Genomic DNA, 17,856 nt, shown 5'->3' with positions numbered 1-17,856 from the left:
CAAAAAAATTTGTTGTTGTTTTTACACGTGAAAATTAACAATAAATTTTTTTTATCGTTTCAGATGCTGTCGAAACATCAAAAACACATACACACACACTAAAAAAAAATAAACATGCAACTTTATTTGTAACACACACATATTCTCCATCTTCATCAAGAAAATATTATAATAAACATAATTATTTTTATCTATATCTCACAATAAAACTCTATATCCAAAAATATCACAACATCAAATAACACTAGAGTCGTTAGTACACGTTGCATGCATTACGGAGGTCCTCTGTAGGGTTTCATGGAAGTTTGGGGAAAAAAAAAAACACGTGAAACTCTACAGAGGTGCGGTAATCTATAACCGCAGCCATTAGAAAACTTTTACATTTTTGGTTGGGCACCACGCACCCTGGCGAGGTTATAGGGGCCAGGCATTCTAAAAAACAACAATTATTATTTTGTTTGTTTGTTTGTGTTACAATACATACGCGCGTGCGTGCGTGCGTGTGCGTGCGTGCGTGTGTGTGCGTGTGCGCGGCACGTCGTTCCCCCGAGAGAGAGAAAGGTTTACAAAAATCGCGATATACAAACGTTGGCCCCCGGGAGTTGGAAAATTACGATGTGGCGCATTCGCTCATTACCGTTGCCAGCCACGGGTCTCTCTCTCTCTCTCTCTTCATCTTACACCAACGTTGGCATTTCTATTTTCTTTTAGTTGTAAGTAAATTGCCAACACACTCTAGTTAATAACGCTACATATTATACGCACACACGCACGCACATACTGCGTTGCCGTCCACACATCTCTCTCTCTCTTTTACGGCAGTGCCGGCTCTCCTTGTTTAGTATATGCAGGTTGGCAACCTTGCTTTATGCACTGTCAACCAAACCTCAAGCAAGATTGCCAGCTCCTTGCTTTAGGTTAGGTTAGACCCAAAAACAAAAATCTTGGTAATTTATTTTCGAGTGAGAAGTTGGCAACGCTGATTTTTACTTGAAGGGCGGTCAACCAGGTTGATTGCACAAGCAAAATTGCCAGCTCCTTGCTTTAGGTTAGTTTAGACCCAAAAACAAAAATCTTGGTGATTTTTTTTCGAGTGAGGAGTTGGCAACGCTGATTTTTACTTGAGGGGGGTCAACCTGGTTGATTGCACAAGCAAAATTGCCAGCTCCTTGCTTTAGGTTAGGTTAGACAAAAAAGCTGTGGGTAAGCTGTCGGTTGTTTAACTCTTCCCTTTCTCTTTTCTTTTCTTGTAAAAGGCTATGGCAAAGTACCAGTGGGTTGGCAACCTTGCTTTATGCACTGTCAACCAAACCTCAAGCAAGATTGCCAGCTCCTTGCTTTAGGTTAGGTTAGACCCAAAAACAAAAATCTTGGTAATTTATTGGTCCTTACATTCCCTTCGACAATCTTTTAATTTCAACTTCGGCAATGGAGATTTGAAAGATGCGTGGATCCAGAAACTGCCTGTTTTCTTTTCTTCAGCTTTGGTTTCAAGTTTGGTCCTGAAAAATGGTTAACTCTGATTTGCGACCAGCCAATGGGATGGTCTGATTTCTCCGGCCCATTTCTTTCAAGAACTTTTAAGAAATAGTCGGGCTGTTTGTTTTGCTTTATATCCAGTGTAAACTCACTTTTCTCGGTGGCCACAAATCTTCGCTTACCTACAAACATTTGAATCATTTATTAAATCTGTTTGTAATTTTAAATTTCCTCTCCTTGCCTTCTTTCGTTTATTTTCGAATTAAACTTCCAATTTTACTTCCATGTTATTAGTTCTTACTAGTGTTGCGCAACATATCGTCAATAAATTTTAGAACATCTATCGTGTCAGCGATATAACGTCACGATATTTGGCGACATATAAGGTGTCAGCGATATATAGTCACGACATTTGGCGATATTTATCATGAAGGCGATATATCGTCGCGGCAGGCCCCCGTGGAGGACTGGTTAGCACATGGCGCTACGACACTAGGGGTACCGGACAAGGTACGGAGAATGCAATACGTATATGTATGTTAATGACTTTCCTTGTATTATACAAAGTTAAAGCACCTACACGTGTGATTGCAAGTACGTTTAGTTCCACTCCTACGCGCATTTGCGTATTATTAATGTAAGAAATGGTCGAACAGTTAACAATGTTTCCCAGTTTTCTTTGTTCAACAAATGTAAAAGAAAAATCATGCTAAAACGCTTTTGCAAGTCAGTTGAAATACAGATGTCTGAGAGATATGTGCAATCAAACCATGGCCAGTATTAATGGAAGGACTCTTATGCCTACTCATTTTATACAGGCACACTTTGTGCTTGGGGGAAGTGGGTGGTCAGACGAGGCACTTTCTGCATCTCCCAAATAAATAAATCAAGATTACATTCTGAGCTCCCAGCAGCCACTTACGGTTAACAACTTTTTACTTTAGTAGAAATTTTAGACTAAATATTTGGTCAAAATTGCCGGTTTTCCCCTCAATTTTGCAAAAAATATTTCTTGCTTGCTTCGATTGTAATATAAAAGTTTCTACACGTCACATTATTTAGAAAGAATTAGCGACCTATTCAATTAAAATGTTCCCTACATAGCTATTTCTATTTTGTTTATTTTTCGCCGCTGGTCTATTTCGTGGATGAATCGAGACAATGAGGTGGTGTCTGTAGATACCTTCCACGTATCAACATGAAAGAAAACTAGCATCTCTGGGTATGACGCCATATTGTCTATATTACCATAGGGCTGGAACAACGGATATAGCAACAAATTCGCATATGATACAAGTCCTTTAATTCACTTGGTATTATATAATAGTTAAATACGTTTGCGCACTGAAGAAATACAAAAAGGCCCACATCCGATAGGCTAGCTGAAATGTTCTCCCGCTGCCGCGAGCCGACATGCACCATGCCGCTGTGTTCGAATACCACGCTCCCAGAATTCCGAGTTCTTGCAAGAAGCTCCCAGCGGGAGTAAAATAAAAACAAATGAGGAGCGGAAAGCAATACTGTTTACAATCTTCAACATTCTCCCCCCCCCCCGTTGGAATGCGCAGCATCCAAACTAAATCATGAAAGTTTAATTGATCTTCCCATCTGGAAGAGGTACAATCTTACTGAGAGCCCTTCGGTACACTCCATCCTTGGTGCGAACCACGGCTACACGAACTAAATTGTCTTTCCCTGGAAACACTTCTTCTATAATGCCCATTTTCCAAGATAATGAAGGTAGGTTGTCTTCTTTCAGAAGCACAAGTAGTCCTGGTTGCAGGTTGGGCTGCGTGGTTGTCCATTTCTGACGCTGTTGCATACCATGCAGATAATCTAGGGACCAGTTTCTCCAAATCCTTTGTTGAAACTGTTGAACTCGTTGTCACCTGGAAAGTCTATTTTCCTTGAGGTCACTTAAGTCTGGTTGAGGAAAGGAAGTTAGTGGACCACCAATAAGAAAGTGGCCTGGAGTGAGGTAATTAAATTCTTCATGAGAGTCAGGTAAGGATGTAAGAGGTCGAGAGTTTAAGCAAGCTTCGATTTGGCACAAAAGAGTTGACAACTCTTCGTATGTCAGTACAGCATTCTTGGCGACTCTACGAAGATGGTACTTCATGGATTTTATGGCGCTTTCCCAGACACCACCGAATGTTGGGCTACGTGGAGGTGAATTTTTCCACTGAAAGTTTTCTTGTGCTGCATACCTTTGAATGTCTTCACTGAATCCTTGCGATTGAAATAGCAATTGAAGTTTCTGAAGTTCTTTCTTCGCTCCTTGAAATGTTGTGGCATTATCGCTGATAATGGTGGAACACTTGCCTCGCCTTGCTGTAAAGCGTCGCAATGCTGCTATGGAAGCTTCAGAAGTAAGGTCTGTTACTAGCTCAAGATGTATTGCTCTCGTGGCTAGGCACGTAAAAAGAGCTACGTAGCATTTCTTTGTGATTTTACTCCTGATTGACCCTACTTTGATGACGTATGGTCCGGCATAGTCTATGCCCACATGATTAAATGCCTTGCTAGGTGTAACTCTGATGGATGGGAGCTGTCCCATTAGCTGTTGTGCTGCAGATGCCTTCAAACGATAACAAGTTAAACACTGATGAATGATTTGCTTAATAACTTGTCGTATTCTAGGAATCCAGTACCTTTCTCGAATGGATGAGATTAACAATTGAGGTGCTGCGTGCATCAATCGTTCATGCTCTGATGCAATTAGTAAACGGGCGAAGTGACTTTTTGGATGCAAAATGATTTGATGCTTGCTGCTGAATTCCAAGTTCCTATTTTCTAGCCTACCTCCAACACGAAGAATTCCCTGATTATCCAGAAAGGGGTGTAAGTCTTTAAGGATACTTTTGTTGGATACTTGCCCTTTGGCAGTGAGATCATTTATCTCTCGATGAAAGAACGAAATTTGTGTCATAACGACACACGTTTGAGTAGCGTCTTCAATGTCAATTGAAGTAAGTGGATCGCATTGTTTGTTACTTGCATTTTTACAATTGCGAATGAATCTTTTACAGAGCGCTACAATCCTTAACAATTTGAAAAATGTAGAAAAATCGTTTATTATTGCCTCTGATTGCAGATGAGACACCAGTGTAGTTACAGGAAGCTTTCTTTGTTCAGGAACATCTTTTTTCTTAAGACTTGTGTCAGATGATGATGATGGCCAGCACGTTTCATCTTCTTGCAACCAAGCTGGACCATGAAACCATACCGAATGATGATGAATATCTTGAGGTTTAACTCCACGGGAGATTAAATCCGCTGGATTATCCTTGGACGAAACATGTCTCCATTGATAAGTTTGAGTAAATTCTTGAATTTGCGCTACTCTGTTGGATACAAAAGGCTTCCATCTGCTTGCTGGCGATCCGAGCCATGCCAGAACTATTTGTGAATCTGTCCACAAATAAACATTGTCAATATTAAGTCTCAAAATTGGGAGAGTCTTGTTGAGTAATTTGGCCAATAAGACTGAAGCGCACAGTTCCAATCTAGGAAGAGTGGTTTTCTTGATCGGGGCGACCCGTGATTTTGAGCACAGTAAGTGAACTTCGGTGTAACCTTCTTCGTTTGCTGAACGAACGTACAAGCAACTGCCATAATTTTTCTCCGATGCATCGGAAAAGCCATGGATTTGTATATTCTTGACACAACCAGGTGTTAGGATGAAACGTGGTATTTGCATTTCACTGATGACTGGTAGCTGAGAATGAAGATGAACCCATTCAACTTGCAGGCTTTCTGGAAGTGGATCATCCCAGTTTATGTTGTGAAGCCACAACTGTTGTAAAAAATACTTATACATTACAGTTACTGGTGAAAGTAGTCCAATTGGATCAAAAATCTGGGCAATAACACTGGCTACTTGACGTTTGGTTCATTTGTGTGACATCATGTTGACAGACTTGGCTCCAATGTTAATCATGAAAGTGTCTGCCGAGGGATTCCATGAAATTCCTAGAGTTTTAACACCTTCGGTATGAAAATGAATTAGATTTTGAGTCTCTCTCAGTGATTCTGGAATAGCGTTGAGTACTTCAGTGCTGTTGGAGCACCACTTTCGTAAGAAGAATCCTCCTCTTTTCAGAAGTTCTGAAAGATCTTGATAAAGTTGTAAAGCACCTTGAACGCTACTGCTTCCTCCAACGTAATCATCAACATAGAAATCACGCTGCAACACTTGACATGCGTGTGGGAAGTTAACTGCTTCATCTTCGGCTAACTGCTTCAGACATCTGGTTGCTAAAAAGGCACTTGATGTAAGCCCATACGAGACCGTATTCAATTGAAATACTGTTATGAGTTCCTGAGGAGAGTTTCTCCACAGAATGCATTGCAGTGGCCTGTCATCTGGATGTATGTGTATCATTCTATACATCTTTGTTACATCAGAAACCAATGCCACCTTGTGAGTTCGAAATCTTAGAACAATGGAAAACAAATCTTCCTGTCTGGTAGGTCCATCCATTTGTATGCTATTTATTGATTCACCGCTTGTTGATGGCGAACTCCCATCAAAAACAACACGTATTTTCGTTGTACTGGAATCCTTGAAAACACAATGATGCGGAATGAAAAATTTTGTGCAGTCATTTGTTTGTACATCATGTAAATTCCCTATGGGTTCCATGTGCCCCAACTGGTAATATTCTTGCATAAATTCTGTATAATCAGCCTTTAATTGTGGTTGACGTTGAAGCCTCGTTTCTAATTGGTGAAATCGAGTTAATGCAGAGTGTGAGGAGTCACCTAACACTGATCGATCCTTACATAATGGCAGCCTGACCGTATAACGGCCACTTTCATCTCGTGTCACATTTCGCTGAAAATGTTGCTCGCAAGCAATTTCTTCTGGTGATTGCAGTTTCGTGTGGATCTCCTCTATGATCCAGAACTGTTGGAGTTGCGAGCTGAGAGAATCTTCCTTTCTCGTGAAAAATGACCTAGTAATACTGTTGCTAGAAGATGTTGCTGGAATCTTCCCTGCAATAATCCATCCAAACTCTGTGTCTTGAAGAATGGGGAAATTTCCTGATTTTGTTCTCTTTTCAGGCTTCATAACGGTAAAGAAAACCTCTGCACCAAGCAGAATCTGTATTTTGCCAGGCGAACAAAAGCTTGGGTCTGCTAAACGAATATCTGTTGGAATGTTCCATTCAGATGCATCAAACTTTTCTGAAGGCATTAGTCCTGTAATGGTTGGCAACACTGAGCACGAAATACTTGTCGTAAAATTGCTATTATTAGATCTCAGACGGATCTCTACTGAATGACTCGATTCAGCTGACGAATTGTTGATTCCCTGAATGGGAACTCGATGCTTTACCTTTCTAAGACGATGACTTTGAACAAAATCTTCAACAATAAAATTATTCTGACTCGCCGCGTCCAAGAGAGCACGACAATTGACCCAATTGCCCGCTATATCTTGTACTTGAACAATTGCCGTAGCAAGTAACACCTGTGACGCGTTTTTCTGCTTAATTGAACAATAAGAAACCTGAGGTGCTTGATCTGAATGCTGTGAAGAATCGCTTGTATTGTTTACCATCGATGCGTTCACGTGACCCCCAGATGACATTTCACGCCGCTGGTTTACATTGGATGTACCTTCATCTACATGAAGTAAAGTACTATGCTTCTGTTTACATCGCTTGCACACTCCATATTTACACTGTGCCGAAACGTGATTGTTGCTGCTAAGACAGTTAAAGCATACGCGATTCTCACGTAAAAATTTATACTTTTGTGAAATAGAAGCTTTCTTAAAGGCTTCACACGAAAATAAGCGATGTTTGTTTGCTTTACAAAACATGCACAATGAAGAATCTGTTGTAACATATGACTTCGAAGATTGTTGACATTTAGCACTGTACTGTTTGTGCATATTTGTAGATGATTTTGTTGCTACCTTGTTACCTTCACTCGTAACTGGATTAATCTTTTCAAGAGCCTGGCATCTGTGCTCTAGAAAACTAAAGAGCTGATCTAATGTCCTAAATTCAGTATCATTACTTTCTAGTTCAAATGCTCTTCTCGTTGCAGGGTCGAGATTTGAAACAAGATGCTGAACTAAAATTATATAAGTTAACGACATGTTGTCAGCTATCATTTTGAGCGCTGAAATAGAGCTAACTGCAGTGTTTGTAAATGCACGAAGTTCCTGACAATTCTCCTTTACAAGTGGATTGATATGTAAAATATCATTTACATGTGAGACTGCAATCAACCTTTTATTGTCGTATCGCTCATTGAGTTGCTCCCAAGCAATAGCGTAATTTGCTTCTGTCATTGGCAAATTTTGAATTAGATGTAAGGCCTCGCCTTTCAACGATACACGCAAATACTGAAACTTCTGAACATTTGAAATATCTACATTGTTGTGTATCAGCGATACGAACGTGTCCTTGAAAGACACCCACTGCGTCTAATTACCGCTAAAATGTGGTAATGCAATTGCCGGCAGTTTCACTTGCGTATTTGAAGTTTTAGATACACATTTGTTTTCTACACATGTTGCTTTATCATGGTTGTCAATTAATGTTTGCATCTGTGACTTTAAATCGAAATACATTTCTTCGATTTCATTCCTTTCCGCGTCGTGCTCACCCTCGGTTGTTTCTGATTCTATTGTGTCTAGAACGCCTTCCAATTTACTCCAGATAGCATTTACATGTTCCATGCGGGTTTTTATTTGTTGTATTTTAGCTGAGGATTCGTCGTAAGTACTGACATACGATTGAATGCGTATAAGTTTCCCTTTGTGGGAGCTTCTTTCTTTGATCAATGCTCTTACGTTTGCCATGCTTGCTGAGAAACGAAACTGAATGCAGAAATAAACACAAGAATACAAAGGGCTATGAAACAATGAAGGAAAAGGAATGTTATAGGAAACCAGACCTTTGTACTCACCGCTGCCGAAGCTAACACACTTCACGGGGAGTTGATTGTTGATTGTGTTTTTCTCCGCAGAGCTTCATTGTTGATTCCGAAGAAAATCGTAGAACGGAAGAAAAGTTCAAGGTCAGCTATTGCTTCATGCGTTCGCGAACGAGAGTTCCTGAAACAGCTGATTCCACCGTACCGTGACGATTAATGCTACTTAATCGCAACCGAGTTCAAGGTCACTGCAAAATTCGTTGTAACGATGTTCGTTACGAAAGCGCGGAAAACATGTATCTGTGCAAACCAAAAACACTGTTTGTTCTGTAACACTGTCACAATTAGCACTGTCACAACTGATGATCACTGACCTGCACGAAACAAACTGTCACTATATCCGGAATGCGGAGGACCAAAATGTCTGTAGATACCTTCCACGTATCAACATGAAAGAAAACTAGCATCTCTGGGTATGACGCCATATTGTCTATCTTACCATAGGGCTGGAACAACGGATATAGCAACAAATTCCCATATGATACAAGTCCTTTAATTCACTTGGTATTATATAATAGTTAAATACGTTTGCACACTGAAGAAATACAAAAAGGCCCACATCCGATAGGCTAGCTGAAATGTTCTCCCGCTGCCGCGAGCCTACATGCACCATGCCGCTGTGTTCGAATACCACGCTCCCAGAATTCCGAGTTCTTGCAAGAAGCTCCCAGCGGGAGTAAAATAAAAACAAATGAGGAGCGGAAAGCAATACTGTTTACAATCTTCAACAGGTGGAATGATAAAATTATGAAGGTACAAACACGATGTTCATGACTCCATATTATCGCGTTTATTCTTTAGATTTAGCTAAACTTTGCGGAAAATTGTGAAAAAGTATTAACGCAATCTTTCAAACCAGAATTTTAATAATTGTTTGAGACCTTCAAGATTGGCCCATGTAAGCAATTGGATCTTCGACGCTGTGCTTCTTGCTTGAGTGCGAGGGGACGTTAAGGGAGGGGAGGGGGTGGGTGACGCCGTTCGTGGCTGATTCGAGGGTTGCCGCTTGAAAGTACGGACAGAAGTGAGACTATCCTATTCCTGTTTTCTCTGCTTTCAGGGCATATGGCCTGAGAGCGAATGATTGTCTACAGTCGGATTAAACATTATGGAGACTCGAGTTTGAACTCCAATTAAAAATTAACCAGTAGAGCTACGTATTTAAATTTCGTCCCGATTGGACCACAAGTTTTTTAATTACAGAATCTCAAAGAGAGCATAGTTTGAAAAACAACAAAAAAGCCGCATTTTTTTGTTCTCACGACGATAAGAAATTGAAAGCATACTTGAAAAAATAGTTGGTTTTTTTTAGCTTAAATCAGAATTCAATAAGTTAAGTGGTTAATTTTTAATTTGAGTGCAAACTCCAGTAGCCATAAATTTTAATTGGAGAGAAGTTCGGCAGAATCTTTCTTTATTGCTTCCTTTATGACGCAGTGTTTGTGCGAGAGATCGTGATGATTACATATAAAGAGATATCGCTGTTCGTTAACAGCATGTAAACCAATCGCCTGTTCTCTGTCACCTTAGCACATTTTAAGTCTAAGCACCTTTCAACTCATTCAGCAAAGTGTAATGATGTTTTAACTTGATTAAATAGCAAGTATTAATATACTAATTAGTTTCATAATTTAAATGAATAATAGAAATATGGGCACACATAATACGTACGCAAAATTCAGAATTATTTAATAAAAGGTGTTCCAAATCGGATGCACTTCAAGAATTCAATCTATCATCATAATTATTTTCTTTCTTTCACTTTCTGGTCTCGGAATGGAGTCTTGGGGCACGGGCCCCTCCTCTCGCAGTGTGGTGTGTGGGAAGTCACCTATACCACTAACATTGCATATATTTTTCGGGTGAAGACAGCATAGAATTGTTGCAGGGGTTCTTTCCATGTAACCTCTATTCGTGCTGAAAGTGTTCGTGTTTAATTATTTTCGCAATTTTTCTACTCATGGTTGTTCATTAATTTTGGTATCGTTTCATTCTGCTTTTCTTTCAAAATTAATTGGTGTCATTCAATGAAAAACTGCTTGGCAAACCTTGGCTTTCCCAGGGAAGTTGAAGTTTCACCAATCTGTTTAGTTAGCGTCGACAGATTTCCTCCAGGGGCAAAAAGTCTCGTCTCACACATAAAGATCGATATTTAAGATTTCTAGGGGATCGAAAGCACATTACACCGAAAAAGATTTGATTCAGTTAACATGCATTTATTATTATTATTATTAGACGTATAACATATAGCGAATACATTACATTCAATTAGAGAAGTTGTACAGTGAATATTGTTTAAAATTTGTGCATTCAGAGAGCCGTAGGTTGAGAATTGTATGCCAAAGAGAACAACACAATTCGACACACCCTTTACACACCATTAAACTTTTGCTCCTGTCGAAAGTATTATTTTAGAACATATATACTCTATATGAAGAAAAGCTCTCATTGTGAGCCGAGCGAGGAAATTTTCTTTACTCAATTTAGGGTTAAAATGGACAATTTAGACCGGTTTATTAGTGTAAAAAATATGTACGTGAAATTATCCAATATTTGAAGGCATAGACAACATTTCCAGCTCACTAGCCTCCCCCTTCCCTGCATTGAGGGAGCTGCTTCTATTCTACTGGTCACCGGTGAAACCTACTTTGTTCTATTTTATGTCTTATATTTGTACAGTTATAAGCCCACGAAATGATTCCCTGTTTAAAAGGGAAGTGGGGGGGGGAGGGTGATGGACTGCGAGATTCATTTGTGGAGTTTATGGACAATACGAAGCTTTGTCGTCTTCCAGGCCAGTGTTGTTCAGAAGCCATTTGTATTTCATATTTATTTTACGTCGCTTTTCTTCCACTTTTGACTATTCACGACGATGGATCATGATTATGCTAAATGGATGAAGAGACACTCACAAAACAGCCTCGTCCAGGCTGACGGAACTCGAACTCGGAGTGTACGGTCACTCAACGCACTCGTCCACAGAGTCGAACCTTTAGAAGTGGGTAAATTAATCTTTTCACACCATATTTCTCAGGAAATTACGTTACGACTATGCGTCAATCAATGATTGAAAATATGAATAGTAGTGTAATTGGGCCGGTTCAAAATAATACTTTGTAGGTATGCCCTTTTTTATGAATAGAATATCAGTTTTTGACATATTTTGACAATTTTTTTGTCGATGTTTTAGCGTTTAGCGATGTTTTAGTACAAATTTTCACTATACTCATTTTTTTTTCCACTCATACTTGGTAGGTATGCCACGATCTTACGTGGTATGACTTAACCCCATCTATTTTTTTATTCGTGCTAAACTACACGAGAGCGATCTTACGTGGTATGACTTAACACCATCTATTTTTTTTATTCGTGCTAAACTACACGAGAGCGATCTTACGTGGTATGACTTAACCCCATCTATTTTTTTATTCGTGCTAAACTACACGAGAGCGATCTTACGTGGTATGACTTAACCCCATCTATTTTTTTTATTTGTGCTGAACTACACGAGAGCGATCTTACGTGGTATGACTTAACCCATCTATTTTTTTTATTCGTGCTAAACTACATGAGAGCCTCTATGTGTTTTGACCTACTTTAGAGTAGGACCATAAAGACAGTTCACCAACCGAAAATGGGGCTCGGAGTGAGACTCGGTGAGGCTCGCCTTAATGGTTTGCTCTTGTAAGGCATAAGCCTCATTTTCTTGCAGTGTTGCCAACACCTTACTCAAAAAAAATCACCAAGGTTTTTTTTCTTGGTCTAACCTAACCTAAAGCAAGGAGCTGGCGAGCTTTTTTTTATGCATTTAACCTCAGTGGTAGCATATTTTGACGATTTTTTTTTGTTGATTTTATAGCGTTTGACGATGCAATTTTCACCGCATCTAATTTTTTCCCACTCACACCTGGTACGAATGCCACGATCTTACGTGATATAACTTAACCTATCTTTTATTTTTCTTACGAACTTTTTAAAACTGCTCCGTCACCCTCTCGTTCTTCACGTCGTACGCGAAAGACTTCTCTGCAATCAGGATGACGCTGCACAGAGTATCGGCAGGCAGCGCGTCGTGGAACTCGCAGACGATCTTGATGTTGGTTCGATCGTTGACCACCACCTGCTTTCTTTTTGTGGTATTGATGACGAACATCGGCCTGCGTGCTTTGAATTCGCTGGGCGTGTAGTACATGTCCACGCTTCCCTCGGTCACGCGTTTGTAAGCCGTGTAAGCTTCGTAAAGTTTGAGGTAATCGTCTTTGGTCATGTCGAGGTTGTAATTCTCGCGCGGGAACACTTCGTTCCTACCGTTCTTCAGATAAACGTTCTTGATCATGCAGTCGTCGAATCTGCAAACAGATTTTTCCTAAGTCTTACCGTTTCCAAGATAACCCCACTTCCGGTCGCCATTTTGGATTTCCGAGCATAGGTTCTATTTACATTTTACTTATATATAGGCGTACGTAATGAATCCGCAAACAGATTTTTCGCAAGTCTTACCGTTTCCAAGATAACCCCACTTCCGGTCGCCATTTTGGATTTCCGAGCATAGGTTCTATTCATACTTTTTCTCACGTATAGGCGTACATGATAAATCCCCAAACAAATTTTTCCTAAGTCTTACCGTTTCCAAGATAACCCCACTTCCGGTCGCCATTTTGGATTTCCGAGCATAGGTTCTATTCACATTTTACTTATATATAGGCGTACGTAATAAATCCGAAAACAGATTTTTGCTAAGTCTTACCGTTTTCAAGATAATCCCACTTCCGGTCGCCATTTTGGATTTCCGAACATAGGTTCTATTCATATTTTTTCTCACGTATAAGTGTACATGATAAATCCCCAAACAGATTTTTCGCAAGTCTTACCGTTTCCAAGATAACCCCACTTCCGGTCGCCATTTTGGATTTCCGAACATAGGTTCTATTCATATTTTTTCTCACATATAGGCGTACGTGATGAATCCGAAAACAGATTTTTCCTAAGTCTTACCGTTTCCAAGATAACCCCACTTCCGGTCGCCATTTTGGATTTCCGAGCATAGGTTCTATTCACATTTTACTTATATATAGGCGTACGTAATAAATCCGAAAACAGATTTTTGCTAAGTCTTACCGTTTCCAAGATAACCCCACTTCCGGTCGCCATTTTGGATTTCCGAACATAGATTCTATTCATACTTTTTCTCACGTATAGGTGTACATGATGAATCAGCAAACATATTTTTCCCAAGTCATGAATTGGAGGGTTCTATGACCCTGTTTGTCAAAAATTTGAGATATTTGCAATTTAAGATTTTTAATGCTGGACTTGGAAAATTTTCGATTGATGAAAAATTGGTTCCATGACGATCTATGCCAATTTTGGTATGGGAGGACAGAGGACACCGAGACTCGACCGACACACTAAACCCAAGGTTAGGTTAGGTTAGGTTAGGTTAGGTTAGGCTAGGTTAGGTTAGGTTAGGTTAGGTTAGGTTAGGCTAGGTTAGGTTAGGTTAGGTTAGGTTAGGTTAGGTTAGGTTAGGTTAGGTTAGGTTAGGCTAGGTTAGGTTAGGTTAGGTTAGGCTAGGTTAGGTTAGGCGAGGTTAGGTTAGGTTAGGTTAGGTTAGGCTAGGTTAGGTTAGGTTAGGTTAGGCTAGGTTAGGTTAGGTTAGGTTAGGCTAGGTTAGGTTAGGTTAGGTTAGGCTAGGTTAGGTTAGGTTAGGTTAGGTTAGGCGAGGTTAGGCTAGGTTAGGTTAGGTTAGGTTAGGTTAGGTTAGGCTAGGTTAGGTTAGGTTAGGTTAGGCTAGGTTAGGTTAGGTTAGGTTAGGTTAGGTTAGGTTAGGTTAGACTAGATTAGGTTAGGTTAGGTTAGGCTAGGTTAGGTTAGGTTAGGCGAGGTTAGGTTAGGTTAGGCTAGGTTAGGTTAGGTTAGGTTAGGTTAGGCTAGGTTAGGTTAGGTTAGGTTAGGTTAGGTTAGGTTAGGCTAGGTTAGGTTAGGCTAGGTTAGGTTAGGCGTTCAAAAGTTACGAGTGATCAAAGTTTTGGGAGGGGGTGGGCTAACTTCTTACCCCTTGACCCCAGGACCACCAAAACTTGGTATACGTATTCTACATATCCAAAATCGACAGGGGGGGGTAGCTTCGCTACCGGGATGGGGGTGTTTTTCGATATATTTTTTCGATAACTTTTACCATTCTCGAGATATTTGCAATTTAAGATTTTTTTAACGCTGTGGACTTGGAAAATTTTCGATTGATGAAAAAAAAATAGTTCCATGACGACCTGGTATGAGAGGAGAGACGACACCGAGACTCGATGAACTAAGTGGTGCTTTGTTTGTGTGTGCAATGCTTTTTGCACTTGGTTATCATCACCTAACATGTTATTAATTGTTTTTTAAAATTAATTACAACTGAAAACTAATAATTAATATTATCTAAAGTTACTAATTAATATTATACAAATAATTGATATATTTTTTTTTGTTCTTGTTGCTAGTGTTGGGTAATTACAGTTGTTGCAAAATATTAGCTCTCGCGTATGACAGTTTCTGAGTTTTGTTGGGTATATATAGACGAATCGAAATTTTACTTGTTATGTTAAATTGTATGTTAGTGTACATGGTAGGAGAAATCATTGTATATTAGAGCGCTCTTTTAATGATTTGCCTATAACTGCATACAGGCAGCCGTAAATTTAGCATAAAATATCCTGATCCTGTTTCTTCTAGCATGTGCGACGTTTGTTGTGGTGGGATTATTGGGGGAAATGTGATTCTCCCATGATGTCATCTGACTTACTAGCATATGCGATACGAAGAACAGGTGTGTATGTGGCTTACTAGGATTAGGCTCATGGTAATGAGGTCCTAGTAGCTGAAACGTTGTCGGGGTATTTTGCATTTTTTTTTCAAATATGAACATGTTAAAACTGAACTGTCTCGGATTTTGAGTTTTGTATTCACCCCGAGAAATTTTATATAAAATAACATACCTGAAAATTGTATTCACAGTAGATTGAATTCTTGAGTTTTTGTATTCGCACACAAGAAATTCTATATAAATAACATCTGAAAATTCTATTTACAGTAGATTGAATTTTTGAGTTTTGTAATGACTCCAATAAATTCTATATAAAATAACATACCTGAAAATTGTATCGCTATATACTAGACTTTTTGATTTCCGTGATTTTGGAGAAAGCAATGGCATCCACCACCAGTTTCAATCGTAAAAATGATAAAACTGAATGTGTTACTTGTGGGAAGCTAATCTCAAGGAACAATTTATCGGTACACAGGGCAAGATGTAGCGAAACAGGTTCGAGAATTAATCGTTCGTTACCTTCTAAGCCCTGTGCTCGATGCGAAAAAATGATCAGCATTGCAAATTTAAGTAAACACCTCAAAATTTGCAAACCATCGACCGAACAAGGAACATCGAAAAGGAAAATCGATAATTCAGAAACGGAAGCTTCCACTTCCAAGCAAATTAAATTATCCAATGAACCCAAACCAATTAGATCTGCATTCAACGACCAACTCCAGGATTTTTCAATTAAGTCAGAACCAGGCCGTGACATCCTTAGTTTCTTGGATGAAACGAAAACATCTGTACTAAATATTTTGAAAGATAAACTTGAAAACAACTCTATAAAAGTATATGTTGTTCTGTTTTCTGAATACGAGAAAGTTGATGGCACAACGAGTATTTTTTATCATTGTACAAAAAACCAGACACTTTATTTTGCCGACGTCGAAAATTTGGACAACTTCTATTATAAAGTTTCCAACGAGCTGGTTAAGAAACATGACGATTTCGAGGCTAAAGGGTCGGGATGGTCTCTATGTGGAAGTCCTCACACGTTAACTGTTTACGTGAACCAATTCTCGCCTCTTCGCGCTTCCAGCTACGTTCCTCTTCCACCGAACATTCAACACAAGAGAGCTGTGTTAAATATACAGAACAGCGATAACAAGTGTTTCCTTTGGTGTATATTGGCTGCACTGCATCCTGTTTATTGCAAAAATAATCCACAGTGGGTTGGACATTACAAACAATACGAGACCGAGTTTGAAAGTGTAATGTCTGACATTGAATACCCGGTGACATTGTCGGATATAACAAAGTTCGAAAATCGTGCAGGAAAACGCATCGCTATTAATGTATATTCCTTCACGTCAGATAAATATCTCGTGCATCCCGTCAGGATAAGCGATATCGACGATGACGATGCTTGTGTAATAAATCTCCTTCTCATTTCCAACGAGGATGTCTATCATTACACGCTAATTCGTTCAATGTCTCGATTACTAGGAAGCCAAACAACCAAGCATGAACATTGTATCGAAGTTTGCCCGAGATGCCTAACCACGTTCGACGATCGTGACCGACGTGATCATCAAAATCTTCATAGTCGTCAAATTGCTCTGGAGAAACTTGCCGAACATAAAATTTATTGCGGTGACAACAGACCGGCTAGAATGTTGATGCCCGAAACGAACGAAGTCGAAGAATTCAAAATGCACAAGGCATTGTTGGAACATCCCGCAATCATCGTCGCAGATTTCGAGGCGTTCCTCAAACCACTCTCGTACTGCGAACCGGATCCTAAAATTTCCTCCACAACGCCGTACCAGCTTCATCAACCAAACAGTTTCGGCTATGTTGTTGTGCGACGTGATAAAATAAATGAAGCATATATATACCGCGGACCAAATGTAATCGAACACTTCCTGGAAAAAATGGTGGAGGAGGTTGAGGTAATTGGTAGCGTACTGCTTACATCAAAACCGATGGCACCTTTAACTGAAAATGAACTTCAAAATTACAATTCCACTGAGGTGTGTCCGGTATGTGATCAAAGTTTCACTGATGAGAACAAAAAAATATTCCACCACGATCATTTCAGCGGAAACTACGTAGGTGGAATTTGCAACACGTGCAATCTTAAAATCCAGAAACCTAAATTCATCCCCATATTCTTTCACAACGGAAGCGGATATGATTTTCACCACCTGGTGAGACATCTTGGCTACGATCCGAAACGTACAGGTGTCTTGGCCGAGAATGAAGAACGCTACATTAGTCTCAGCAAGCAAGTGTCGATTCCGGGAACGAAAAATACAATCGAGATGCGCTTCCTGGATTCGTATAGATTTCTCTCTGCAAGTCTGGATGCTTTAGCGAACAAACTCACCGACGATCAATTTAAAATAACTAGAGCTAGTTTTCCCAACGTAGACATAGAACTCGTTAGACGTAAAGGGATTTATCCTTACGAATATGTTAGTGATAATTCTAAATTTAACGACGACGCTCTTCCACTTCCAAGAGAATTTTACAGCAGACTCAGAGAGAAAGGAATCACGGACGAAGAATACCAACACGCGCAACTCATGTGGGAGAAATTAGAATGTACGACACTCGGAGACTAC

At 39.7% G+C, this 17,856-nt stretch overlaps 1 protein-coding gene across 1 annotated transcript; it reads right to left on the bottom strand.

Annotated features, from left to right (window-relative positions):
• Positions 1-3,364: 3,364 nt before the first annotated feature.
• On the bottom strand, positions 3,365-4,036 carry LOC145991332 (uncharacterized). The gene has a single exon (XM_083127334.1). The coding sequence runs from the start codon at positions 4,034-4,036 to the stop codon at positions 3,365-3,367; it is 672 nt and encodes a 223-aa protein (XP_082983460.1).
• Positions 4,037-17,856: the final 13,820 nt, after the last annotated feature.

This window comes from Lepisma saccharinum, chromosome 8 (genome assembly GCF_977018435.1).
Source record: "Lepisma saccharinum chromosome 8, izLepSacc3.1, whole genome shotgun sequence".
In the NCBI taxonomy this organism is placed as follows: domain Eukaryota; kingdom Metazoa; phylum Arthropoda; class Insecta; order Zygentoma; family Lepismatidae; genus Lepisma; species Lepisma saccharinum.
The sequence above is the reverse complement of the archived record's forward strand: the minus strand, read 5'-3'. Positions and strand labels throughout refer to the sequence as shown.